Source organism: Tamandua tetradactyla, chromosome 20 (assembly GCF_023851605.1).
Source record: "Tamandua tetradactyla isolate mTamTet1 chromosome 20, mTamTet1.pri, whole genome shotgun sequence".
NCBI classification, from domain to species: domain Eukaryota; kingdom Metazoa; phylum Chordata; class Mammalia; order Pilosa; family Myrmecophagidae; genus Tamandua; species Tamandua tetradactyla.
In genome coordinates, this window is record NC_135346.1 from 62,611,008 (window position 1) to 62,636,697 (window position 25,690).

The 25,690-nt window shown below is 55.9% G+C and overlaps 1 protein-coding gene across 4 annotated transcripts in view; it reads right to left on the bottom strand.

The window, feature by feature from the left end:
- LOC143664240 (obscurin-like) overlaps positions 1-25,690 on the bottom strand; it is a 177,200-nt gene that overhangs the window by 72,372 nt on the left and 79,138 nt on the right. For all 4 annotated transcript variants that reach the window (XM_077137912.1, XM_077137909.1, XM_077137911.1 and 1 more), the window contains 18 exons: positions 25,121-25,384; positions 21,524-21,787; positions 20,900-21,163; positions 18,695-18,958; positions 17,826-18,089; positions 16,486-16,749; positions 15,887-16,150; positions 13,621-13,884; positions 12,996-13,259; positions 11,890-12,153; positions 11,291-11,557; positions 10,739-11,005; positions 10,324-10,596; positions 9,413-9,685; positions 8,757-8,953; positions 8,481-8,556; positions 1,134-1,406; positions 712-987 (listed from right to left, as the gene is read on the bottom strand). In XM_077137912.1, coding sequence (XP_076994027.1) covers positions 712-987; positions 1,134-1,406; positions 8,481-8,556; positions 8,757-8,953; positions 9,413-9,685; positions 10,324-10,596; positions 10,739-11,005; positions 11,291-11,557; positions 11,890-12,153; positions 12,996-13,259; positions 13,621-13,884; positions 15,887-16,150; positions 16,486-16,749; positions 17,826-18,089; positions 18,695-18,958; positions 20,900-21,163; positions 21,524-21,787; positions 25,121-25,384 — 4,542 coding nt within the window. The remainder of the gene's footprint in view (positions 1-711; positions 988-1,133; positions 1,407-8,480; positions 8,557-8,756; positions 8,954-9,412; positions 9,686-10,323; positions 10,597-10,738; positions 11,006-11,290; positions 11,558-11,889; positions 12,154-12,995; positions 13,260-13,620; positions 13,885-15,886; positions 16,151-16,485; positions 16,750-17,825; positions 18,090-18,694; positions 18,959-20,899; positions 21,164-21,523; positions 21,788-25,120; positions 25,385-25,690) is intronic.

Below are 25,690 nucleotides of genomic sequence, written 5' to 3' on the forward strand. Positions count from 1 at the left end.
TGCCCCCTGACTCTGCTCAGGTCTGTGCTGGGGAGGTGGGAGCAGAGGGAAGGAGGAGATGGGGTGGATAGCTGGGAGCCCACCACCCTCCAGGAGCTCTCTTGGTTGGTTCGTGCAGACAGTGAAACCCGAAGGCTGGACCAGCAGCCTCACTGGGACTTTGCAGGCTGAGGGCTCGGCTCATGACCTCAGCACTTGCTGGGGTGCCCTTCTGGGTGGGGGTGGAGGGCCTGAATCCTCTACCTCTCCCAGCTCCTCCTGTCCAGCCTCCCATGGAGACTGCCTGGGCCAGGAGGCAGTTTCTGCCCTACCTCCACCCACCTTTGGCCTCACCTCCCTTTTGGAGAAGGAGGCCTTGCCATGGGACTCAGAGACCCGTTGGTGGGGCTCAGAAGAAGCCCCAGGGACTGGGCCTGTACCCAGGCAGGGGCCACTCATCCCTACAACACGGACCCTGCAGGAACCAGAAATCCAAGCCTCAGTGTCCAGGGCTACTTCAGGGGCAGGGCTAATGCGATTTGAGGCCTCAGGGAGAACTGGGTGAGAGGCAGTAACCCCCTAGACCACAGAAACAGGGCCAAGCCACTCAGAGGGTAGAGGAGGCCACCCAGGCTCAGGACAGGGCAGGAAAGGCGAGGACCCACCCAGAACCCAATCACCCTCCACCCAGAGGGAATCTCATCCCCAGGACGCCGCCCTATGCCCACCCACCCAGCACGGTGAGTAGGGCAGAGGCCACCGCATCACGGGCGGCAAAGGTGACCTCCCCGGCATGGTGTGGCTGGGCACTGTGCAGGAGCAGGGCGTGGCGGCTGCCATCGGCGCTGACCGTCCAGTCGGCGTCGTCTGGCTGGATGGCAGCCCCATTGATGTACCAGGAGGCCTCGCCCACAGGCACCGCCTCACTGAGCATGCAGCTGAAGTCTGCCTGCCCGCCGGCTCGCACCTCCACGTCCCGTGGAGTCTCTAGGAACTCCAAGCGCCAGCCTGCGGGCAGATGGCAGAATGAGCAGGGTCGAAGGTGCACCGCGCCTCCCCTGGGGAAAGGATCCTGGAGACTGAAGGGGCTCCCCACCGGCAGCCCAGCCCTCCCATCTCCCAGCACAGCAGGGGACTGGCTGAAGTGCGGTCACCTCTGACAGTGAGGAATGCTGAGGTCACCATGTCCCCAGCCAGAAAGGTCACCCGGCAACTGTCCTGCGGCTGCAGGTTCTTGAGCAGCAGCAGGTGCCGCAGGCCGTTCTCGAAGTAGACCACCTCCGCCTTCTCCGAGCTGTGCACTGGCTCGTCGTCCAGCAGCCAGCTGTGGGCAGCCACCTCGGGCTGCGACAGGTGGCACTCGAACAGCGCCTCCCCACCCTCCAGCGCCTCCACGTTTTCCAGGCCCCGCACCACCGTGTTCTTGGCTGCAAAGAAGAGCACACAGCCTCAGGGACCACCCCAGCTTCTCCACCTGCTCTGCCATCCACAATTGCCATGTGAAACATTTCTGTAAGTTACTGAGGGCCAAACAGAAGTCCTTTCCCTCCCCCAGGAGTGCCACAGGGAGGCCATGTCCGGGGTCCACCTGGGAGCAGCTCCTGTGCTCTGCCCACCTGGGCGCGGGCACTGCCCTCCCACTGTCTCCTGGGCCCTACAGCCTGATCCTGCAAACAGCAGTCTCCTCACTTCCCAGGTGGGAAATGGAGGCTCAGGAGAGGAAAGCCTCATCAACAACACAGTTGGGACTGGGATCTGGAAAAGGACCCATGATGCCTTCCATCCCCAGTTGCCAAGCCTACATCCCTACGGCTCCCAGAAAGCTCAACCCACTTGCCAGATCTGGCTTCCTCACCCTCATCTTTGATTTCCCCTTCTCTCTTTAATTCTCTCCTACAACCAAGTACATGAGTCTTCAATTACTGACCGCGTATTTTGCATGGAAGTCATGCTCCCACAATGAGCTAAATGACTGGTCACGTGCTCAATGCCTATGTTATACCTTGGTACCCAGCTGCAGTCAGCCTGCCTTCTCCCAGGGTTCTCAAAGCCCAAGAGTGGGGCCGACGATGGAATGAACAGAAGGGGGTGGGACTTTCTGGAGGAGAAGGAGCTCAAGGGCTGGGCCGGGCAAGGCAACCGAAGTGGGAAGTTCCAGGCAGGAAAGAACATGTGACACGTGTATGGGGGGGGGGCAGCAGGATAAAGGATACTGGGGACCATGTGGGAGGAAGGTCAGGCAGGAAGGATTGCAGGTGACTTTGAGCTGACCTGGACACTGGAGAGGAGTCTGGCCTTGACCCATGCAACAGAGGGAGCAGTCACTGAGCTGGGGGGTAGGAGTGGGGACATGAGTAGGATGGCTTTCCAGGATGGATGCCCCCAGTGTGGGAACGAGAGGCTCTGACTGACTACTGTGGGTCTGGGAGACAGCAGCTCTGACACTCCTTCCCAACTCATCCTGCAGGGCCAAGGCCCATCGCAGGGAACAGGCTGGCACTCTAGAAGGGGGAGGGTCTCTGTGGGGGAGAGGGAGGGCACTTCAGAGCAGTGTACCTGCCTGGAACAGAGAGCCATCAGCACGCAAAGCCCCTTGACAGTCTGCAACCAGCCCCTCCTCTAGCTCTGCTGCTCGTGTCCCTTGCCCCTTGCTTCTAATGCCAGCCTCCCTCTCCACCCAATCACAGCACCAGCAGGGCGGTGAGGAGAGGCACATCCCCGAGCTGGCTGGGGACTAACTGCTCTGGACAGGGATGGGCGGAGGGAAAGCAGTGCACAATTCCCCTCCTCCCCTCTTACAGCATGCTCCTGGCATCAACAAGAGTGTCACTGCTGCTTGAGGTGGTCCAACAAACCCTACACTTTAAAGCAGGGCCCCTGTGCCCCTATTGCCCACCTGCTTCCTTCACCCTTCCACAATGTCCTCTATGTGGCTCCGAGGAGCCTTTGAGAAATGCCAGCCATACGTTTTCATTCTCTTGCTCAAAACTGCCCACAAAGTCCCACCTCCTTTGGAGCAACAGCCCGTCTTTGCAGTGGCCACAAAAGCCCCGAGTGTGGGTCCTGATCTCTATCCTGGTCCTTCCCAGCAGGCCAAAGTGTGCTGACCTTGACACTGAAGGTCTCTCCACAGAGGTCGCTGTGTCCCCACTTGGACGGCGCCTTCTAGGGGAGGTCACCCTAGTTCAGCCTATTGAGCACTGCAGCCTCCCCCTGACCTTCCATCCCCTCCCCTCCCCCTGCTTTCTTCTCTTAGCCTTTATCATAATGACCCAGCAACTATGCATTTTCCTTCTTGGTCTTATTCTCTCCCTCCCACTGTAATGCCAGGCCAGTGAAGGGAGGGACTTCTGTCTGCTTCGTTCCTTGCTGTGTCCTTATGGCAAAAATAAGGAAGGAAGGAAAGGTGCTAAAAAAAATTTAGCTGTTGCACTAATGAGTGAATTGAGGAGAGGGGGGGACGTCAGAGGAAGCCAGTGATTGGGGATCCCATCCCACCCTGCTCATCCTGGCTTGATAACCCTCTGACAACAGTCTCCAACCTCCAGCTCACCTGCCCATCCTATTTCAGGGTTTCCAAACAGGAAGTGACCACAGACAAATGCCAGCCTCTTAAAGGGGCTGAAGTCCAAGTCCCTGCCCAGTCCACTGTCTCAGCTGGGCCTCCCAGCAGGGTGTCGCTGCTGAGTTACAGATGGGGATACTGGGGTCAGAGAGTGGCATGCTGCCCAGGAAGGGGCCATGCTGGGACTTGAACCCAGGTCTGGCAGCTCTTCTATCATAGGACACAGAGGAGGGATGCAGTCTCACCGTTGGTCCTAGCCCCTGTCTGAGTCCCTCCTGTCTGTCTGTCCAACATCTCTTGGAAAGGCCTGCTCTCCCCCTAGCTGCCTGCTTTCTAACTTCCCCTCAGGTGTTCTGGATACAAACCTGGAGGAGCAACCTCAGCCCAGGAATGTGGGGGAACAGGTTCTGGGAAGGGGGCACTCAGGTCTCAGTGCAACTTCAGTTAAAGCCACCTGCAGTGATTGGGCTATTTTAGACTTCTTTCTAGCATGGGTGCATCTGCAAAGATGTCTGTAAACGCCTGGTCTACCTGCTCTGCTCTCACGTTTTCTCTCGAGTGGCCTCACGCCTCTGGTGCCTGGTTTGGACCCCTATCCACCTGGACTCCTGCAGGCTGGGGACCGGTGTCTGGTGCCCCGACTGTCCTACCTGCCGGCCCGCCGGGCGGCCTCACCTTGCACTTGCAGCAGGGCGACCACACGGGTGCCCGCGGCCTCACAAGAATAGATGCCGCTGTCGCAGGGCAAGGCCGGCCGGATGGTCAGCCTGGCCACGTTCCAGTCCTGCTCTACGATGACCCGGTGCCCATCGGGGTGGACCTCCTGCTCATTCATCTTCCACGTGGCCTGCACGGGCCGTGAGTACTGGCAGAGAAGCTCGGCTCTGCCATCCTCCTCCACCACCAGGTCCCGCATGGCACTGACCACTTCCACCGAGGGATCTGTCGGCCAACACGCCGGGACACACGTCAGCACGGCGGCACTGTCACGGCCCCCCTTCTGCTGCCAGCGAGAGACGCGTCACGGCTGCAAGTGCAGGTGGCAAGCATAGGGGTTGCGAGCTGGAGGGTGTGGACCTCGGCGGGATGTGGGCACTAAGCACCGCCAAGCACCTGGGGGCAAGGGCTGGGCCTGGTAAGACGGGGGTGGGGTGGCTAGATTGGTAGTAATCCGTCTCGCCCCACTGACCAACGAGATGCAACTACACAGGCCCAAGGCCTCCCACACGGGATGATCCTCCCCTCAGGGGCCCACAGATTCCTCGACACTTGGCAGACGGCACTGTAGGGCTGCTTCTGCCCAGTATGAGTCTCTCCTGGCCTGGACCTGCGCCCCCACCTCCCTGCACCCAGCGCTCTGCCCTTCCCTCAGCACACACTGCCCACAAGGGACACGGTACCCCCTCCCAAAAGCTCCCAAACCTGGCTCAGGTCCCAGCACCTCTGCTAAGCATGCTGCCTCCCCGCCTCCCACCCAGTTTCCCCCCTCCAGGGACCTCGCAGCACATATACACACCCAGCCCAAGCTGATCGTCTCCAGGGGCCTCGCCATATGCCCCCATCCCTGCTTGTCTCCCATTTTGGGGGTCTCACAAAGCCCATTCCCCAGCATCGCATCCTCCATCACTCTCTGAGGTCCCCTGAAATGAATACCCCATCTCATCTCCACTTGCTGAAATTCTACTAAACAAATGATGGTTCCCCCTTTAGACCAGGATGAGCTTTCCCAGGATGAGCTTTCCCAGGATGAGTTTTCCCAGTTTTCGATATAAAAGTGTGAATGGCTTTTCTAATCTTAAACAAATACTGAGTGTCAGTTAATTAAATACCTGTCTCTGCCCAGCTCTAGCACCACCATGCTGTCAGGCCCTTGGGGCAGGGGTCCCGTTGCCCCAACCGGGGCAAAGCAGGCCAGGGGAGCTGTCCTGGGAGTGCTCAGAACACCCCCGCTAGGAGTAAGGGTCCTGGCAGCCTCTCTTCCCTCCCCATCTGAAAAGCTCTTTCCTGGATGGACACAAGGCCAGCACAGCTCACAGAAGGCAAGAGAGCAGATGTATGAAGGGGCTGTGCCAGGATGGGTGCTGGGGTCTGGAGCCAGGGAAGCCCCTGCAGGGACCCAGAAAGACTGGCCAGGGGGCGGATCTGGGAGCTGGGCTGCAGAGGCAAGCTACATGGGGACAGGGTTCTCTCAGATCACTGAGCCCCAGATGGCACGAGGTGACAGGTGGGCAGTGCTTGGGGCCCACAGAGCAGGTGGGACCCTGGGTCTGCTCCCAGTCCCCTCTCTTCCCTGAGCAACAACAAACCATCCCCGGGGACAGAGCTTCAGGGCGATGCCCAGTCCACGGCCACAGGGCCAGGTCACGCTCCAGCCCTGACAACCCCCTATCCCGGGAACCACAGGAAGCGTGCGGAAGCAGGGGGCTCAAGCACAGCGTGGCAGGGGTGGGGAGGGGGCAGGCAGCCCCCTCGGCTGATACCTTTGATCAACAACTTGGCTGTGGAGACCAGGGACCCCGCCCGGAAGGTGACGGTACCCGAGTCGGACACCCCCAGGCCCGAGAGTGTGAGCGAGTGGACGGTCCCACCATGCACCGCCATGGTGCTCTGGGGGCCACTCTGCAGCAGGGTCCCGTCCAGCCACCAGCGGGCCTCCGGGCCCCCTGCACGGGACACCTCGCAGGAGAACGTGGCCGCCTCCCCCGCGAAGACGTCCACATTCTGCAGGCCACGCACCAGGCACAGCGCTGCCTCTGTGCGACAAGGTGAGAAGAAAGGTCGGGCATGGCGGTTGGGGTCAACGGGGCCGGGAGGCCGATCGGGGCCACACCCCCAAAGAGCCCACAGAGCACTATCCCAGCTCACGGCCCTGTCCTCACACTCCCAACCTCAGAAAACACAGAGGACGTGCATCTGCATCCTTCTCCAAGCAGGCGCAGGGCTGGGGATCTCTGCAGCCCTTAGGGCTTATCCGAGCCAGCCTGGGGAGGCGGAGTGGAGAAAGAAGAGGCTCTGCGGCCTGCCCAGAGAGGGTGGATGGATGGTCTGTCCCTGGGGTGTACAAGTAGATGCTACCTCTATCCTGAGGCCACCTTCACCCCTAAAATTGTGGGGGCAACTGCCTCTGCCACACAGAGGGGCTTGAGCTCAGAAAGTCCCTCCCTCTCATGCTGAGCCTCTGCTCATTCCGTGCCCTCCCCATCCCCTCTCCCATCCTTTCCTCCTCTCAGACATACCCCTATCCCTGCTCTCACTTCAGGTAAAGACAGCAGATGGGGACCGAGAGCACTGAGTGGTCCTGGTGCCTTCACGGCCAGCCCCCACCACACCCAGGGAGAGAGAGGAAAGGAGAGACTCAGGAAGGAGCCGGGAAAACCAAAGGCTCCTTCTTCTACCTGCTGTCTGGGGCTAAGAAGATGGAGTCTTGCCTCCCCCACCTCACCTGCAGGTGGGGAGCTCGTGTAGTTCCTGTACTGCCTCTAAGCTCCTTTTCCATCTAGACCTTGCACTCTGCCATCCTGGTAGACTCCACATAAAGACACAGAAACTGGTCCACCTCCTCCCACAATCCCCTGCCCCTCATGACTCTGGAACAAGAGGGTGGGGGACAAGGGGTGGGCACTGGGAGAGTTCCCAGAGACACCAGCCACCCTTCAGGACAAGCCATCGGCAGAGAAGCCCAGTCCTCCTATCAGGAAGTCTCTAATGTCCTTCTCCTTTCTTCCTCAGCACGCACCATCAACACCAGCCCCACACTGCTCCCTCGACTGCATCCTCGACAGTCTCCGATAAGCACACAACTCCGTTCCAGCCCCTACTCCACCAGCTCCCCATGCTGGCCTCCAGCACTGGTCCCACAGAGCTTGACTGTCACACTCATTCAAACACACTCACGCCCAGGCCCTGCTGAGGGAGACCCAGGCATGGCAGTGTGGGCTGGGACCAGGCATCGAGCTGTGAGCAGGCTCACACAGGCTTAAGTCCAACCCTCAGTGCTATGCCACCCTCACGCAGCTGCCTGCTCCACTGACTGTGCCAGGCCCTTCCTGCCCTGGCTCAGGGAACCATGAATCTCTTCTCCTACCAAACAACTTGAAGACAGCAGCACTCTGGAGCTTTCCCCAATCCCAGAGACCATGGAACTGTCATGTCTGTCTACCCCTTGAAGACAAAGGATGCATATGGGACAGCAGGACACATTACATCTCCAAGTCCAACTCCCCCAGAAGACTGGGGGTTCCCTGGAGACAAAACTACTTCTGCTCTATCTTGAGGTCTGGAATGTGGCCAAAAATAGGGACTCAGAGGATTTGTTTGATGATGGACGAGGGGACAGACAGATGAATGGATGGATGGATGCATGGGTAGATGGATGAACAGAAGGATGGATGGATGAACAGAAGGGTGGATGGATGATGGAAGGATGGATGGATGATGGATGCATGGGTAGATGGATGATGGAAGGATGGTGGATAATTGTAGATGGTGGTTGGAAGGTAGATGAATGATGAGTGGGCGGATGGTGAATAGAAGATGGACGGATGGATGGATGGATGGGGGTGAGTGGACGGATGGATGGATGGGTGGTGAGTTGATGGATGATGGGCACATGATGGATGATGGATGGATGGGTAGGTGGATGGATGGATAGATGGATGGGGGTGAGTGGACGGATGGATGGATGGGTGGTGAGTGGACGGATGATGGGCACATGATGGATGATGGATGGATGGGATAGAGTTTGGATACATGGTGGGTGGATGGATAGGTGAGGGCCAGTTTGAAAACCAGGAACAGTATAGCAGGAGAGGGGCCTCTGGGCCAGACATCACGGTTGACAGGCCCTGGGGATAACATGCAATCCAAATTGAAGGCAATGTCTTTACTATTCTGTTTGCATGCACTGGTGCCAGGCTGGAATGAAATGGCAGCTCACCTGTAATCTTCAGCTGGGCCTGTGAGCTGCATGAGCCCACCTGGAAACTGACAGTTCCAGCATCCTCGAGGGTCACCTAAGAAAGCATTGATGGAGACACTCAGCCCCAAGGCCCACCTTGGCCAGAAATCTCCACAGCCTCTGCATGGTGAGCACCCATCTTTGTCTGCATGCCTCCAGGAAGGGTATTTCTGGGGGGAGTGAAGCTGGAGCCTCCCTAGGGCTCTCTCCTCCCAAGCTCCCAGTGGAGGGAGGCAGGTCACAGACAAGACCCACCTTGTGCAGAGTGAGCAAATGGAGCGTGCCATCCTCCACTGTGATGTCGTTCATCTCATTGGCCTGCAGGGGCGCTCCTCCTAGAGCCCAGCGTGCCTCCTGGCTGGGGGCCCGTGACAGCCGGCACCGGAAGTGGGCATCCTGGCCCTCGCTGAGCTGCATGTCCTGCAGGGGCTCCACCACGGCTACCTCAGGCACTGGGGTTGGAGAGGTATGGGTGTCAGCCTCAGGGCTCCTACTCTACCCTCCTTGAAGTCTGCACCTGCACTCCGGCCCAACTGCAGAAGGTACAGCACACATGAGATCTTCTCTCAGCTGCTTTTGGCTATTGGCAAAGGCTGTGGCCTGGACATCAACCCACAGAGGTGATGGAAGTGATCAGAGCTGAGTAATGGGCTGTAGTCAGGAGGTAAAACGCCCACTATTACAGCCCCACTAGCGTAACTCAGACCCTCAAGCCTGCGATGCCACCCATTAAGCCCTCCACTCTGACATCCACCCTGAAATTGCCTGTGGGCCCATCTTCCCGCCTGCTCCATGTTCCTGAGTATAGGCAATCTGTTTGTCCTGGCCCCCAGTGGGCCAGTATTAGAAAGTTCTCACCCTGAGCAAAGCGAGCAGAGGTCTGCCCCAGAGCCCACCCGGTGCCCCACTACCTCGGACGGTGAGCTGGGCAGAGGATGTGCAGGGGCCCACATGGAAGGAGACAGTGCCCGCGTCCTCAGGCGTGACACCCTTCAGTCGCAGCGTGTGGGTACGGCTGTCCCGCATGGCTACCTCGGTCACCTCGTTGCTCTGCAGGGGCAGGCCCTGGAGCCGCCACTGCACATTCGTGGCCCCAGCCTGCGACACCTCACAGCTGAACTCCACGTCCTCATCAACCTGCACCTCAGCATCGGACAGCCCCCGCACGATGGTCACCTTGGGCTCTAGGGGCAGAAGAGGGGGGCCCTGTCACCAGACTGAAGTCCTCAGGAAACAGGAGCTGGCCTCAGAGCAGGGGTTTCCAGGTCAAGCTCGTGCACCTCTTTCTCCTCCAGGAAGCCTTCCTGGCCAACCTCTTGCTCTCCCTGCACCAGGGCCTGTGTTCCACCCACACATGACTCTGAGCTCTGCAGGAGCAGAATCCAAGTGATGGGTGGTCTCCCCACAGCCCAGGGTGGGCCTCTGCCTAGAGGAAGTAGACAAGGGGCTTCAGCTGTTCCTCCCTGCCCTACAGCAGGACCTACCTTGGTCAGGATTCCACAGCAGTCAGACTTTTAGGAGAGGCCCCCAAGAGTTCAAGTGAGGGCAGACCCATGCCACTCTGCCCCACAGGCCAGGTGGTGGGCAAGAGGCAGGGCAGAGTTTGCAGGCTATAAGCCTCAGCTCCATCTTTCTGTCAGGGTATCAATGTGGAGAACAGTACAAAGATGGAGGGGGAAATCTTCTAACCCAGGGGGAGGGGCACTGCACAAACACAGTCCAAAGTCACTCTGTGAACAGCACCTGATTACAGGGAGTGCTTGAGGCAGGCTGAGTGTACCTCCCCATGAGCTCTAAGGACAGAGGTTCGGACGAGGCTCACCTATGACCTTGACGGATGCCAAGGTTTTCTGGCCGCCTGCCATGCAGGCATACTCGCCCGTGTCCTTGGCCTCAAGTCCATGGATCAGCAGCTCGCAGGTCCTTCCCTGGCGCCGTATCTCATACTTGGGGTCCACTGGAAGTGCCACGCCCTCCTTGAGCCACTGCACAGGGCCGCTCAGCTCCGCCTCGCTCAGCTCGCAGGTTAGCTGGGCCACACCACCCACCGCCTGCTCCGTGCTCTGCAGCTGGGTCTTGAACTTAGGCCTAGGGGCTGGGGGACAAGAGAGGGGATGGTCAGGGCCAGCTAGGCCACCAGAAGCCCCTCCAGCTCTAGTGGACAAAAGCCATGCCTCCCTCCCTTGCTGTGCGGGGTGGAAAGGCCAAGAGGGACTGGAGGGTAGCCGCGTGCTCACCGCGGACCGCGAGACTGGCTGTGCTCTGCCGGAACCCCGTGTCACAGGTGTACTCCCCCGCGTCCTCCTGCTCAGCGCTGTGCACGAGCAGCTCAGCTGCCCTGCCCTCCTGCACCACCTGGTACTTGGCACAGGGGAACAGCTGCAGGGCACCCTTGCGCCACTCCACGCTGGCATCTGCCCGGCTCAGCTCACAGCTCAGCCGCGCTGTCGTGCCCTCGTCTACCTCTTGGGTCTGCAGCTCCCTGAGGAACCCCACGGGCACAGCTGGGGGAGGGGCAGAGGGCAGAGAGTGAGAGCGGGTCCATTCCCCTAATACGCACACCAAGTCCAGGTTCCACACTGCCTGGTACACCCATGGCACAACCCAGACCAGACTCAGGGGTCCCCCAGACCTGAGGACAGGGCCATGTCCTCCAGAGGCCAGGACAGCCAGGGCTGCAGCCCCAGAGGCCAGCCCCACCACACATGGGACGTGGGAACTGCTATGTCCTCAGTACCGGGCCAGTTTAAGCACGGCATGGCTCAGTCTGGCCTGCTCTCAGTACCCACCTGTGATGGTAAGGGTGGCACTGGTGGTCTGGTGGCCACAGGTGCAGCTGTACTCCCCAGCGTCGTCCTGGCACACGTCCCGCAGCAGCATCTCTGCCACAGGACCCTGCTGCCGCATCTCCAGCCGCCCATCAGCCTGCAGCTCCAAGCCGCCCTTGCTCCAGACCACGGCAGCATCCGGCTCGGACAGTTCACACTGGAGACTGGCCGTGGAGCCCTCTTCCACCTGCAGGCTGCCCAATGGCCTCCTGAACACCACCTGCGGGGCTAGGCAGGGCAGAGCAAGGCAGAGGGTCAGCTCCAAGACCACCTTTCATACCCTAGCCAATCCCAAGCCCCCGGACAGCCCCAGACCACGGTCAGCCCGAGGTGCTGGGGGAACTCAGGGACAGGTGAAGGACTGGTGCAGGTTTGCTTCAAGATTAAAATGAGGAACATGGCACAGGGTGGTTTGGGAAGGGGAGCCCTAGATCTGACCCAGGGCGTTCCTCAGGCCTGCGCTCCACACGCAGAGCCACAGGGCAGGGCTGGGTCCCCTGGGACCCCCAAGGTGGGAGTACAAGGCTAGGAAATGGTGGGGGACCCTACATGGTCTTTACCCCTCACGGTCAGCCTGGCTGAGGTCTGTTCCTGCCCACACACGCACGAGTACTCCCCGGCATCCGCCACGGCCAGGCCACAGATCTCCAGCTCACACACAGCCCCGTCCTGCCTCAGGCTGTATCTGCCCCCAGATTTGAGGGTCTCGGGGCCCTTCCTCCACTCTACAGGGGCCGCCTTGCTCAGCTCACAGCGCAGTGTGGCTGTGGCCCCTTCCGAGGCCTCCTCATTCCTCAGACACTCCGTGAACTTGGCAGGCAGGGCTGGGTAAGTAAGAAAGACACAGAAAATGTCAGACGCATTGGAACAAAAGGAAGAGAAAAGACATGGACCATGAAAACAAGACAGAACAACCAAATGGAAATGGACCACAGGCTAAATGTGCCAAGTACAGGCTGGTGGATTCCAGTTTCTCATAGTCAGGAACCATGACAGGGACTGGGAGGTGTCATGGACAGGGAGGAAAGCACAGATATGGTCAGACCAGATTAGAGGAAACAGAGAGCACAGAGATGATGCGCAGATACCAGCCACACTCCAGTTGACCACATCTGGTCTTTACCCATCCCGGTCAATGTGGCTGAGCTCCTTTCCTGTACGCACACACCCGAGTACTCCCTGGCATGTGCCACGGCCAGGTCATGTATTTCCAGCTCACAAACAACCCTGTCCTGCCTTAGACTGTGTCTGTCTCCAGATTTGAGGTTCTCAGAGCCTTTCCTCCACTCTACAGGGGCTGCCTTGCTCAGTTTACACCACGCGTGGCCGTGGCCCCTTCAGTGGTTTCGTTGGTCTTTGTATCTCCAAAGAACTGAGCAGGCAGGGCTGAGAGAGTCAGAAAGACATGGACACATTACACTCCCTGAGCACATGGAAAAGAGGATGTGGAGGATAAAGGGAAGCCATGACATCTAGGTGGACATGGGCCGTATGCTGAAGGCAAGCTGTGGACTCCGGCTTTCTTGGTCCAGAGCAGGCAAGAACCATGACAGAATAGGAAGGAACTGCATGCAGAGGGAGTGTGAAGGCAGTGGGACACCGTACGAAGGGAATAGAGGACATGCAGACACCAGCCATGGTCCAGCTGACCACATGTGGTCTTTACCCCTCACGGTCAGTGTGCCTGAGGTCCTCTCCTGGCCACACACGCATGAGTACTCCCCAGCATCCACCATGGCAAGGCTATGGATCTCCAGCTCACACACAGCCCCGTCCTGCTTCAGGCTGTATCTGTCCCCAGCTCTGAGGGTCTTGGGGCCCTTCTTCCACTCCACGGGGGCCGCCTTGCTCAACTCACAGCGCAGTGTGGCCATGGTCCCTTCTATGGCCTCTTCGTTCCTCAGACCCTCTGTGAACTTGGCAGGCAGGGCTGGGAAGAGCCAAACAGTCAAGGACAACATCAAACCACCTGGAAGACTGTGAGCACAGGGCATGGATATCCACCAAGGACCACAAAAAATGTCAAAGAAACAAAGGGGGTCACAAACAATGGATGTACAAATAGCGAAGGAATAGACTTCCCTGGAGGTCAAAGGGGACGTACATGAACATCATGACATCAACTGACTAAGAACACAGGGGAGTGGACAGACCATCAGGACTACTGGAGACAGTACAGATATCCACAGAATTGCCACAGTGGCTTGGGCACAGATGGAGGCAGGAGGTGGAAACATGAACATGATGTACAGCCACCAGCCACAGTCCAGGTAACCACACATAGTTATTACCTCTCACGCTCAGCCCGGCTGAGGTCCTCTCCTGCCCGCACACACACGAGTACTCCCCAGCATCTTCGACAGCCAGGTCTCGGATCTCCAGCTCACAGACAGCTCTGTCCTGCCTCAGGCTGTATTTGTTTCCAGATTTTAGGATTTTAAGATCCTTCTTCCATTCCACGGGGCCTGCCTTGCTCAGCTCACACCTCAGTGTGGCCGTGGTCCCTTCTGTGGCCTCCTTGGACTTCAGTTCTTGGATGAACCGAGGAGGTAAAGCTAGGAAAAGTCAAATGAAAAGGCATCAGAGTCTCTGGAAGACTTAGGGACAAAACCTGAACACACCTAGGAGGGGAAGAGACTCTCAAAAACAGCCAGAGGCACGTGGGGAGAGAGGATGCCAGTGTTTCACAGTTACCGTGGTCTTCCTGCATTCAGCTCCTGCACTGCATAGAGTGGGCAGGAGAACGGCTCCATCCATTCAGAGGATAGCTTGTCCTCACCCATGACCTTTCATTACCACCTTGGAACTGATCCCTTCTGTACGTACAGCTGCAGGTCAGGTCTCTCCCAAGCTCTCAAACTATGTATCCGTGATGACATCTCCACCAGAAGACTTGACAAATCCTGCCAGGGTTTTACGTCCCACCTGCTCTTGTTGTGTCCCTCACAGACTTGCTTTCTACCTTGGAGCATGAAGCCACTCAACACTGCCTCAGTCCATACCCACCTTGCCTCACTTGCAACCCACCCTATCCCTCATGAGCTTTGCCTCCTTCACTTTACCCATTCTTATCTGTAAACCTCGTGGTTCCCTCCAACATGGCTGTCATTCTGTGGGTTCACATCTGGACCCTGATGGACTCCAATGCAGTCTCCCATCAGTTCTCCAAGCCTTCTATTTGTCCTCAATTCCTCTTCCCTCCAGACTCCAGACAGACAGTTTCTGAAATAACTGCTGACCAGAGTTCCTCTGTGAATCCCTTCTGGGCCCACAGGACTGCGACTATGTCATCAATGCTCTGATTAGACACAGGAGAACGGGCCTCCCAGATCCACCACTTACTGCCGTTCCCATCAATGGACCTCATTCTCAAGGCTTTCCAGCCCCTCCGATGGCTATGCTTTCAAGCCCCTCTGGTTCTGGAGCCTGGCGAGCATGAGCATGACCTGCAGGTCATGGCAAGATGTCAGCTTCCCGGGCAGCTCTTCCTCCAAACTCCCTCCGTCATGGGCCTTCTCATGGGCTGGTGGCCAGCACTGCAGACCATAACCATGGACTGGTTGTTTTTTCACAGTACACCCCCAGGAACAAAAGAATATTCAAGGAGTGTGTGCTCTCAGTGGTGGTTGCAAGATGGCTGAGACAGATGAGTGGTTGTGAGAAAGGGACAGTAATACAGAGAATTCACTTGTGTAGCCAAACACAATCTTTACCCATCACGGTCAGCAAGGCTGAGGTCCTCTCCTGCCCACACACACACACGAATATTCCCCGGCATCTGCCATGATCAGACCACAGATCTCCAGTTCACAAATGGCTCCCTCCTGCCTCAGGCTGTATCTGCCCCCCGATTTGAGGATCTCTGAGCCCTTTCTCCACTCCACGAGGACCGCCTTGCTCAGCTCACACTGCAATGTGGCTGTGGCCCCTTCCAAGGCCTTCTCATTCCTCAGACACTCTGTGAACTTGGTGGGCAGTGCTGTGAGGGTCAGAAATCAAAGACACATCACACTCTCTGAACACATGGAAGTGACAGTACATGGATGACACAAAGGGAAGACATGATATCTAAATGGAATGGGCTATGGACTGAATGTGCCGAGGTTAGGCTTGAATTCTGGCTTTCTCAGTTCAGCCTGTGGATCGAGACGTCCAGGAACCACGAAAGGCTCTGGAAGGTCTTAGAGATAGGGTAAACCACAGGCCTGGTGGAAGCCCAGAGCACAGAGAGAACAGAGAGCATGGAGGTAATGGACACCTACCAAGAAACACATGACTTTCAAAGGAACAAAGTGAGAACAAGCAATGGATGTACAAATTGGTGAGGGAGTAGACAATCCCAGGGGAACAGAGGACAGAACAGATAAAGGTGAATTTTATGACACCAACTGGCCAAGGGAACAGGGGAGATGGCAGACCCTGGGGACCGTGTTGGACAGACCACAAACAACCCCAGATTTGCCCCAGGAGTTCAGGCACAGATAAAGGTAACAGGCAGACGTGGAGACAAATGTGCAGACACCAGCCACAGTCCAGGTGATCACGTGTTGTCTTTACCCCTCACAGTCAGTGTAGCAAAGGTCCTCTCCTGTCCGCACACGCATGAGTACTCCCCAGCATCTGCCATAGCCAGGTCATGGATCTCCAGCTCACAAATGACCCCGTCCTGCCTTAGGCTGTATCTGTCTCCAGACTTGAGGGTTTCAGGGCCCTTCTTCCACTCCACAGGGGCCGCCTTGCTCAGCTCACATGACAATGTGGCTGTGGCCCCTTCTGTGGCCTCCTTGGCCTTTATATCTTGGATGAATTGCACAGGCAGGGCTGAGAATGTCAGAAAGACATGGATATATCACACTCTCAGAGCATATGGAAGACAGAAGACGTGGATGACGCAAACAGAAGACAGAACATTCAAATGGACATGGGCCATGTGCTGGATGTGCAGAGCACAAGTTATGGATTCTGGCTTTCTTGGTCCAGACTATGTACATTTGACAGAGGGGCCAGGAATCATGATAGGGAATAGGAAGGAATAGAAAGGAAACATATACAGAGAATGTGTAAAGGCGGTGGGATGCAACTTCAAAGGGAACAGAGAGCACAGAGATGACATGCAGACACCAGCCACAATTCAGCTGACCAAACGTGGCCTTTACCCCTCACAGTCAGCATGGCTGAAGTCCTCTCCTGGCCGCACACACATGAGTACTCCCCAGCATCTGCCATGGCCACACCACGGATCTCCAGCTCACACACAGCCCCATCCTGCCTCAGGCTGTATCTATTCCCAGCTCTCAGTGTCGCAGAGCCCTTCTTCCACTCCACGGGGGCTGCCTTGCTCAGCTCACAATGTAGTGTGGCCATAGCCCCTTCCATGGCTTCCTTGGTCTTCAGATCTTGGATAAATTGGGCTGGCAAAGCTAGGAAGGGTCAGACGGATAGATGCCATCAGAGTTCTGGAGGATACTGAGATAAGACCTGAACATACCCAGGAGGAGAAGTAGAATCACAAATACTGGAGGCAAATGGAGAAAGGGTAGACCAAACAGAGTCTGCCATTATGGTCTTTCCTCATCCAGCCTACAGCGGTACACATTGACTCCATCCCAGACCTCTCCTCTTCTCAGAAGTCATCTTGTCCTCAACCACAACCTTTTACTACTGACTTGGCATCTAGCTCTTCCGCACCTAGAGCTCCAAGCCAGATTGCTTCCGAGCTCTCAATGAATGGTCCCAATGACATAACAGACATCACAACCGGGAGACCCAACAGACACTGCCACAGCATATTGTCCCACCAGCCCTTATTCGTCTTCCCTCGTAGATATTCTTTCCATCTTGTAGCAGGTACCCACTCACCACTGTTTCAGCCTGTATTGACCTTGACTCACCCACACTACATCCCAGTCCTCCTCCACATCACCCATTCCTACATTCCCATCCTGATCCTATTTGCTTCCATTCATCATGGCTGCTACATGCTAAGATTATATCATCTGGACCATGTTGGCTTATGGACTCCATCATGATCTCCTAATGACTCTCTCAGCCTTCCACTGGCTGCCCTCCATACTCCAGGCAGATGTAGGGTTCAGAAGGGACTGCTAACAGAGGCCCCTGTGAATATCTCAGCTCCGAAGGACTGTAAGGGTGACATCAGTAGACTGAGTGGACGCAGCCTGGAACAGTGAGAGCCTGCACACCCTGCAGGACCTGCGAAAATGCCAGCTACCCAAGTAGCTCTCCCTGGTAACTGCCCTCCTTATAACCCTTCTTTTTGCCCTGTGAGCCACACTGCAGACCATCACCACAGGTTCTGCTTTCTTTTACCACTGTATCCTAAGACCTAGAGTGCCTTCATTGAGAGTATTCTCAATAGGGGCTTGTTGGATAGATTAGACAGATGAGTGATTATGAGAACAAGATGATGGTGACATGAACAGACATTGGGAGACCACATGGAAAAGTTACTTGCATGACCACACATGGTCCTTACCCGTTACAGTCAGTGTGGCTGAGGTCTTCTCCTGCCCACACACACACGAGTACTCCCCGGAGTCTACCACAGTCAGACTATGGATCTCCAGCTCACACACGGCCCCAACCTGCCTCAGGCTGTATCTGTCCCCAGCTCTGAGGATCTCAGGGCCTTTCCTCCACTCCACGGGGGCCACTTTGCTCAGCTCACAATGTAGCATTGCTGTGGCCCCTTCTGTGACTTCCTTATTCCTCAGACACTCTGTGAATTTGGCAGGCAGGGCTGTGAGGGTCAGAAAGACAAGACATATCACATTTTTTGAGCACACACAAGAGAGAGAACATGGAAGGTACAAATGGACAAGACAACATTCAAATGGAAATGGACCACGTGCTGAATGTGCCGAGGTCAGGCTGCAGAGTTTGGCTTTCTCAGTCCAGCCTATGTATGTGTCACAGAATACCCAGGAACCATGAAATGGACTAGAAGATAATAGAGTTGGGGTAAAATGTGGATAGGGTGGAAGCCAAGAACACAAAAGAAACAGAGCACAGAGATGATGTGCATACACACCTGGCACAGCACGTGGATGTCCATCAGAAATGTACAAATATCAAAGAAACAAAGGGAAGAAAAAGCAGTGGATATGCAAATAGTGAAGGAGCATTTGACCGAGAACAAAGGAAGTGCGGAAGGGATGAACATGAATATCATGACATCATTGGCCAAGAAGATGGAAGAGCTAGCAGACTCTGGGGATGCCCAGTGAAGAGACCACAAACATCCATGGAGTTGCCCAGTGGCTTGGGTACAGAGACAGGAAGTGACAATGTGGAGACACTTTACAGACATCAGCCAGGGTCTAGGTAACTACACATGGTCTTTACCCTTCACCGTCAACGTGGCTGAGGTGCTATTCTGCCCACACACACAGAAGTACTCTCCAGCATCTGCTATGGCCAGGCCACGGATCTCCAGCTCACAAATGGCCCCATCCTGCTTCACGCTGTATTTGTCCCCAGATTTGAGGGAATGGGGGCCCTTCTTCCACTCCACAGGGGACTCCATGCTCAGCTCACACCGTAGTATGGCCGTGGTTCCTTCTGTGACCTCCTTGGCCTTCAGTTCTTGGATGAAGTTGACAGGCATAGCTAGGAGAGCCAGGTAGAGAAAGCCATCAAAATCTCTGGAGGATTTAGGGACCAGACCTGAACACACCCAGGAGGGAAAAGAGCAGCAGAAAAGGGTGGAAGCACATGGGAGGAGAACAGACCAAATGGCCTATGTAAACATTTCGCTCACTATACACCATAGAGGAACCAGGATAGTTGGCTCTGTCCCTGTCCTCATCTCTGCCCTTTTATTACCAGCTTGGCACTTATCTCTTCTACACTTAGACCCCCACACAGGGTCTCTTCCAAGCCCTTAAGCCATGTCCCAGTAATGTTATGAACATCTCTACAGGGAGACCCAACATCACTACCAGGGCTTCACGGCCCACCTGCCACTGTTGTCTTTGCTGACCCATGTGCTCTGATCTCAGGGCTGGTACCATCAATCAGTGCTTCAGTGTGTACCTATCTGTGCTCACCTGTGCCATATCCCAGCCCTCATGAGGCACTGCCTTCTCCGCTTCACACATTTCTATTGTGACCCTAATACTTGCCTTGCTGCAGGCTCACATCATCTGGACCCTGATGGACTCTAATGTGGTCTCCCATCAACTCTTCCAGCCATCCTCAACTCCTCCCTCTAGGGAGATGCAACTTTAGAAATGACTGTTGACCAAGGCCCATTTGTGAACCTCTGTGGCTCTGTAGGACTCTTATTTAAAGTACTGTCAGCACTCTGACCAGACGCAGAACACCTGGTCTCCCTGGCCTGCCTTTTTCTGCCAAATCAGTACTGGACCTCAATCCTAGAACCTTTCCCATTGTCCTAATGGTAATGCTTTGTGGTCACTGGGCTCTAGGATCAGGGTGGAGAGTTTCATTACCTGCAAGTCCTAGCCAGACGCCTCCCTCATGGACTCTCTCATTAACTCATCCCTAGTACTGTAGACAATAACCATGAGGTCTGCTATTTTACCACCAGTGTATGCCCTGCATCTAGAGAGTGTATCCACTGAGTGTGATCTTGATGGCTGTTGTAGGCTGGGTTAGACAGATGGGTAGTCATGAGAATGAGATAACAGTAACACAGAGAAGTCACTTGCATGGCCACAGCTGAGTGTTTACCCATCTCCATCAGCATCGTCAAGGTCCTCTCCTAATCACACACACACAAATAGCCCCCCAACATCTTCCACATCCAGGGGACAGATCTCTAGTTCATGCACAGCCCTCTCCTGCCTCCGGCTGTTCGGTCCCCAGCTCTGAGGGTTTCAGCACTCTTCTTTCACTCCGCAAGAGCCACGTTGCTCAGCACACACTGCAGTGTGGCCATGGCCCCTTCTGTGGTCTCCTTATTCTTCACTCTCTGAACTTTGTGGGCAGAGTTGTGAGCATCAGAGAGACACAGACACACCACACGCTCCAGGCCCAAGCAAGAGACAGGACATGGAAGACACAAAGGGAGACATGATATCCAAAGAGCTATGGGCTATGTGCTGGATGTGCTGAGCATGGGCTGTGGATTTTGGCTTTCTCAGTCCAGCCTGTGTATGTGTCACAGAGCACCCAGGAACCATGACAAGGACTGGAAGGTATCAGAGTCAAGGAAAAGTGCAAAGATGGTGGGGGCCAGAGCACACAGGAAACAGAGGGCACAGGGATGGGAAACATACCTGGTACAACACATGGACCCCCACCACGAAACACACAAATGATAAAAAAACAAAGGGAAAGGCAAGTAATGGATGTGTGATCGGTGAGGGAGCAAATGTCCCCAGATGAACAGAGGACAGAGAGATGAACGTTGATTCCAGAGCATCAACTGGCCAAGGGGATGGGGCAGACTCAGACCCCCAGTGGAGACACCAGACACCCATGGAGTTCCCCAGGGGCTGAGACACAGATCAAGGCAGGAGATGGAGACGTGGAGACAATATGCAAACACCAGACATGGTTTAGGTGACCACACTTAGTCTTTACCCTTCACGGTCAGTGTGCTTGAGGTCCTCTCCTGGCCGCACACACACGAGTACTCCCCGGCATCTGCCTTGGCCAGGCTATGGATCTCCAGCTCACACACTGTCCCATCCTGCCTCAGGCCATATCTGTCCCCGGCTCTGAGGGTCTTGGGGCCCTTCCTCCACTCCACGGGGGCTGCCTTGCTCAGCTCACACCGCAGTGTGGCTGTGACCCCTTCTGTGGCTTCTTCATTCTTCAGGCATTTTGTGAACCTGGCAGGCAGGGCTGGGAGGGCCAAACAGTGGTGGAGAACATCAAACCGTCTGGAGGACTCGGTATAGGACATGAACACCCACCAATAATCACACATACGCCAACGGAACAAAGGGAGAAACAAGCAACTGAAGTTGGAATGGTGCGGAAGCAGACAGCTCTGGAGGTACAGAGGACAGAATGGATGAACGAATACATCATGACATGGACTGGCTGAGGACAGAGGAGCTGCAAGGCCCTGGGGTCCTCTGCTGGAGAGAGCACAGACATCTATGGAGTTGCCCCAGGGGCTCAAGCAGATAGAGGGAAGAGACAGAGACAGAGACAATGTGTAGACGCCGACCACAATCCAGGTGACCACGTCGTCTTTACCAGTCACAGTGAGCGGTGCTGAGGTTCTCTCCTGCCCGCACATGCATGAGTACTCGCCGGCATCCGCCACGGTCAGGCCATGGATCTCCAGCTCACACACAGCCCCATCCTGTCTCAGGCTGTATCTGTCTCCAGATTTGAGAGTCTCTGGGCCCTTCCTCCACTCCACAGGGCCTGCCTTGCTCAGCTCACACCGCAGCATGGCTGTAGCCCCTTCTGTGGCTTCCTCAGGCTTGAGACCTTGTATAAATCTGGTAGGTAGGGCTGGGAGGGTCAAACAAACATGGAGAACATCAGGTTCTGTGAAGTACTTTGGGAACAGGACACACATATCACAACAAAACACACCACAGGGGAAAATGGGATAAAAGTGTGCACTGATGGATACGTGGTATAGGAAGCAGTGAGGTGAGAGGAACCTCAGATGGTCTGGGTAAAGCACACCCTGGTGGAGAGCTAGAGGGCAAGAACTCAGGACAATACAGAGGACACCAGGAAATGACCACAGGGTATAAGGGATAGACATATGGGGCAGAGAAAGTGACCAGAAAGGATGCATCTTCTGTGGCCAGGCGACAGGACACACACAAGGCCCCATCCTGCCTCTTACTGTATCTGACACCAGATTTAAAGGCCCACACCCCTTCTTCCACTGTATGTGGGCCACTGTGCTCAGCTCCTGCTGAAATGTGGCCACGTTTCCCTCTGTGGCTTTACTTCACAATTCTTTCATGATTTCAATGGATACAGTTGGTTGGGAAGCAGATGCAAACAAGACTACTAAAACTCCCACACCCAGTGGCATCAGCTCCAACTTCTCATTCTGGTTGCGTTGCTTCTGTGGCCCCAAACCAAGACAGATCACGACAGACCCCAAACCAGGATAATAGTCAGAGAGAGGTGGGAACTACCTCCTTCTCTCTGGAAAGCCTGGCTGAGAGTGGGAGGCCTTGGGACCTGGCCCATGTGTTCACAGTGTAGGAGATGCCTGGCATGCAGCAGCTCCCTGGCACACAGGATGAAGAAACAAACAAATGAAAAAACAAAAGAGCCATCCAACTGGACAGCATGGGGCACAGAGGACTGTAACAGGTGGGAGGTACCCACAGTGAAAGGAAATGCTGAAGCTTGACCAGCCTGCACACCAAAGAGATGGACAGGAGGTAGCTCCTAAGCCCTATCCATCCAGGCAGAGCCAGTCTCCCCGATGACCAGCAAGCTTGGAGCCCTGGAGGCCCAAGTTCCTTCCCCTTTGAGCCCTCTAAGGAACCCAGAGACTCATGGAATCGTTGGGATTTCATAGTCAAGTTGCAACCTTACAGAAAGTACTGGAATCCCACCACAGAATCCTCTATAAGAGGTGCCTGGATGGTGTGGCTAAGCCCTCCAGGCTCATCACCTGAGGTTACCCTGACAGGGACTGCACCTATTTCTAGAAGCACCTTCTTGGCCACTACAGCTGGTCTCCTCAGCCCTTGAGTGTCCCTTCTAGGTCTGACAGTGGGTGCGGCAGCCTTACCACATCTTCCCTTTTGGAGCCACAGCTACCTGACAGGTCTTTGGGTCCTGCCCTGCTGTGTTTCCCAGTGTCTGAGTGGGGTGGAGCTCCTGGCACCTCCGGCCATGCTGCAGGCACTGCCACTGGCTGGCCCTCCCCCAGGGACCTGAGGATGCCCAACTTTGTGATGCCTACACCAGCCTCCAGAATCCTCTCTTTCACCACTTTGAGGTCCATTCGTGGCCATGTGAGTATGACAGGATGATGGGTGGGAGCAGGGCCCACCAGAATCCTGGACTGGGGCCTTTCATGCCCACAGAGACCCTCATTAGGAAGAAAGACAGGCCCGGTCTGCTTTCTAAGATGCCCCACACCATTCCCTGGATGCTCCCTGGTACCTGGTGTGCAGCCTCACCATCCTAGCTCTGTTCGGCCTGCTTCCTCTGCAGGATTCAGGCTCTCAGAGAGATCCCAAGCCCTTGGATTCCCATTGCAGGGGCCTGTGGCATTATCAGCTGCCAGCCAAGCTGGGGCAAGTTCCATGGGAATGCAAGACGAGACCTCCTGGGGCCACCTCCCAGGGCCAGCTCCTTCTGGGAAGAAGACTAGGGCTCCTCAGGGCTTGTGGCTTCTCCTTTACAAAGGAGATCATGGACTCCTGAGCTGAGATGTGGGGGCCAGTGCTTTCCCCTCCACAGGGGCCTGGCTCTGGCCACGGTCTATTCCTTTCCGCCAATACACAAGTGCTCCCTGGCGCCCACCAGGTCCACCAGCTGGGCCACAGGATCCATCTGTCCAGCTCACACAGGGTGCCGTCCTGCCTCGGGACCCATCTGTCCAGCTCACACAGGGTGCCACCCCGCCTCAGGACCCATCTGTCCAGCTCACACAGGTGCCGTCCTGCCTCAGGATCCATCTGTCCTCAGCCCTGAGGGCCTTGGAGCCCTTCTGCTCTACAGACACTGCCTTGCTCACTTCACACCATGGGGTGGCCAGGGCTCCTTCCGTGGCCTCCTCAGGCCTCAGAACTTCTGTGATATGGGTGGTCAGAGTCAGGAAGGGACAGACTCACAGACTCTCTGTAGCTTGCAGGCAAGGAGAGGGGCACAGATGCCATGAGGAGGACACACACACACAAGAAACAGGGGTGGCTGGAGGCAGAACCACAGAGGATACCAGACGAGTCTTCCTTTCTTCAGTACACCCTGAGTCCCAAGACCCCAGGAGACATGCAGTTGACCTCATTTGCCGTAAGGGTTGCTTGAATGTGTGGGAGACCTCCACCTGCCCCTTTTCATGGGGGCCCCAGCCTCTTCCCAACCACTGCCTGGCCAATCTTGGCCTCCCTGCACCATCCTTTGCCCTCTCCTGCCTGTGGCCCACCTCTAGCAAAACCACAGCTAAAGCGACCTCAGCTTGTCTCCTCTCCAGGCCTGGTCACAAGAGAAGCTTGCCTACTAATGCAGGTTCACAGGATAGAGCCATCTCCAGCTCTTGGACCCTCTACCAGCCAACCCTGGTGGTTCACATCAGTTCCCACCACTGGGCCCATGCCTCTCTCCTTTCACTCACCCAAGGCCACCACCCTCAGGCACCCACCACGGCGCCATCAGCAGCTCATGGCCTTACCCTCTCCCATCTGCACCATAGCCCACTGTTCCCACCGCTCCAGGTCTGCCCCTCTCCCGTCAGCATCTCACCCGCTGTCTCCAAGCTTCCCCCACCCCTCAGGACTCTCACACTCGGTGTACAAGCCCAGGCTGGGCCTCCCCCTGAAATGTCCCCTTCTGTTTTCCAACCTCATGGCCATTCCTCTATCTCCTTTCCTCATCTCCCTTTTCAGGCTTGCCACCTGCAAGAGGCCAGAGTAGGCCTTGTATTATCTCATTACTCTCTACCTTCTCTACCTCAGATTATGGCTTCTATGAGGGCAGAGAGGCTCCTCTTATTCTCTGCTGTTTCCTAGCTATGGAGACTGGTCATACCCAGCAGGTCCTGAGTTGTGGGTGCTGAATGAATGGGAAACAGACAGCAGGAAAGACTGTAGTACAGACAGGGGAGACACTGACCACCATCCAGTGACCCCACATGATGTTTACCCTTCACGCTCAGTGTGGCCGAGGTTCGTTCCTGCCCGCACACGCATGAGTACTCCCCAACATCCGTCAAGGCCAGGTCATGGATCTCCAGCTCACACACAGCCCCGTCCTGCCTCAGGTTGTATCTGTCCCCAGCTCTGAGGGTCTCACGGCCCTTCCTCCACTCCACAGGGGCCGCCTTGTTCAGCTCACAGTGCAGCGTGGCTGCGTCCCCTTCTGTGGCCTCTTTGTTTCTCAGTCTTCCTATGAACTGGGCTTCCAGAGCTGGGGAAAGCCAAATGGACAGAGAGAACCTCAGAATATCTGGAGAATTTCAGGACACACGACAGAGACTGAGACCCTAAATCCAGCAGGACACAAAGCAGGTAACATGATGGGTGGGAAATTGGCTATAGCTCTGGTTTCTCTTAGTTCAGCCAACAAGAATACCATACAATAGCCCAGGAAGGTGAAAGGAAATTGCAGAGTTATGGAGTGTGCATCACAGAAACAGAGAGAGAATGCATTGTGAGTACAAAAAGACAGCATAAAATTAGTATCTGGACACCTGAACACCGCTCTGTTGAGCCA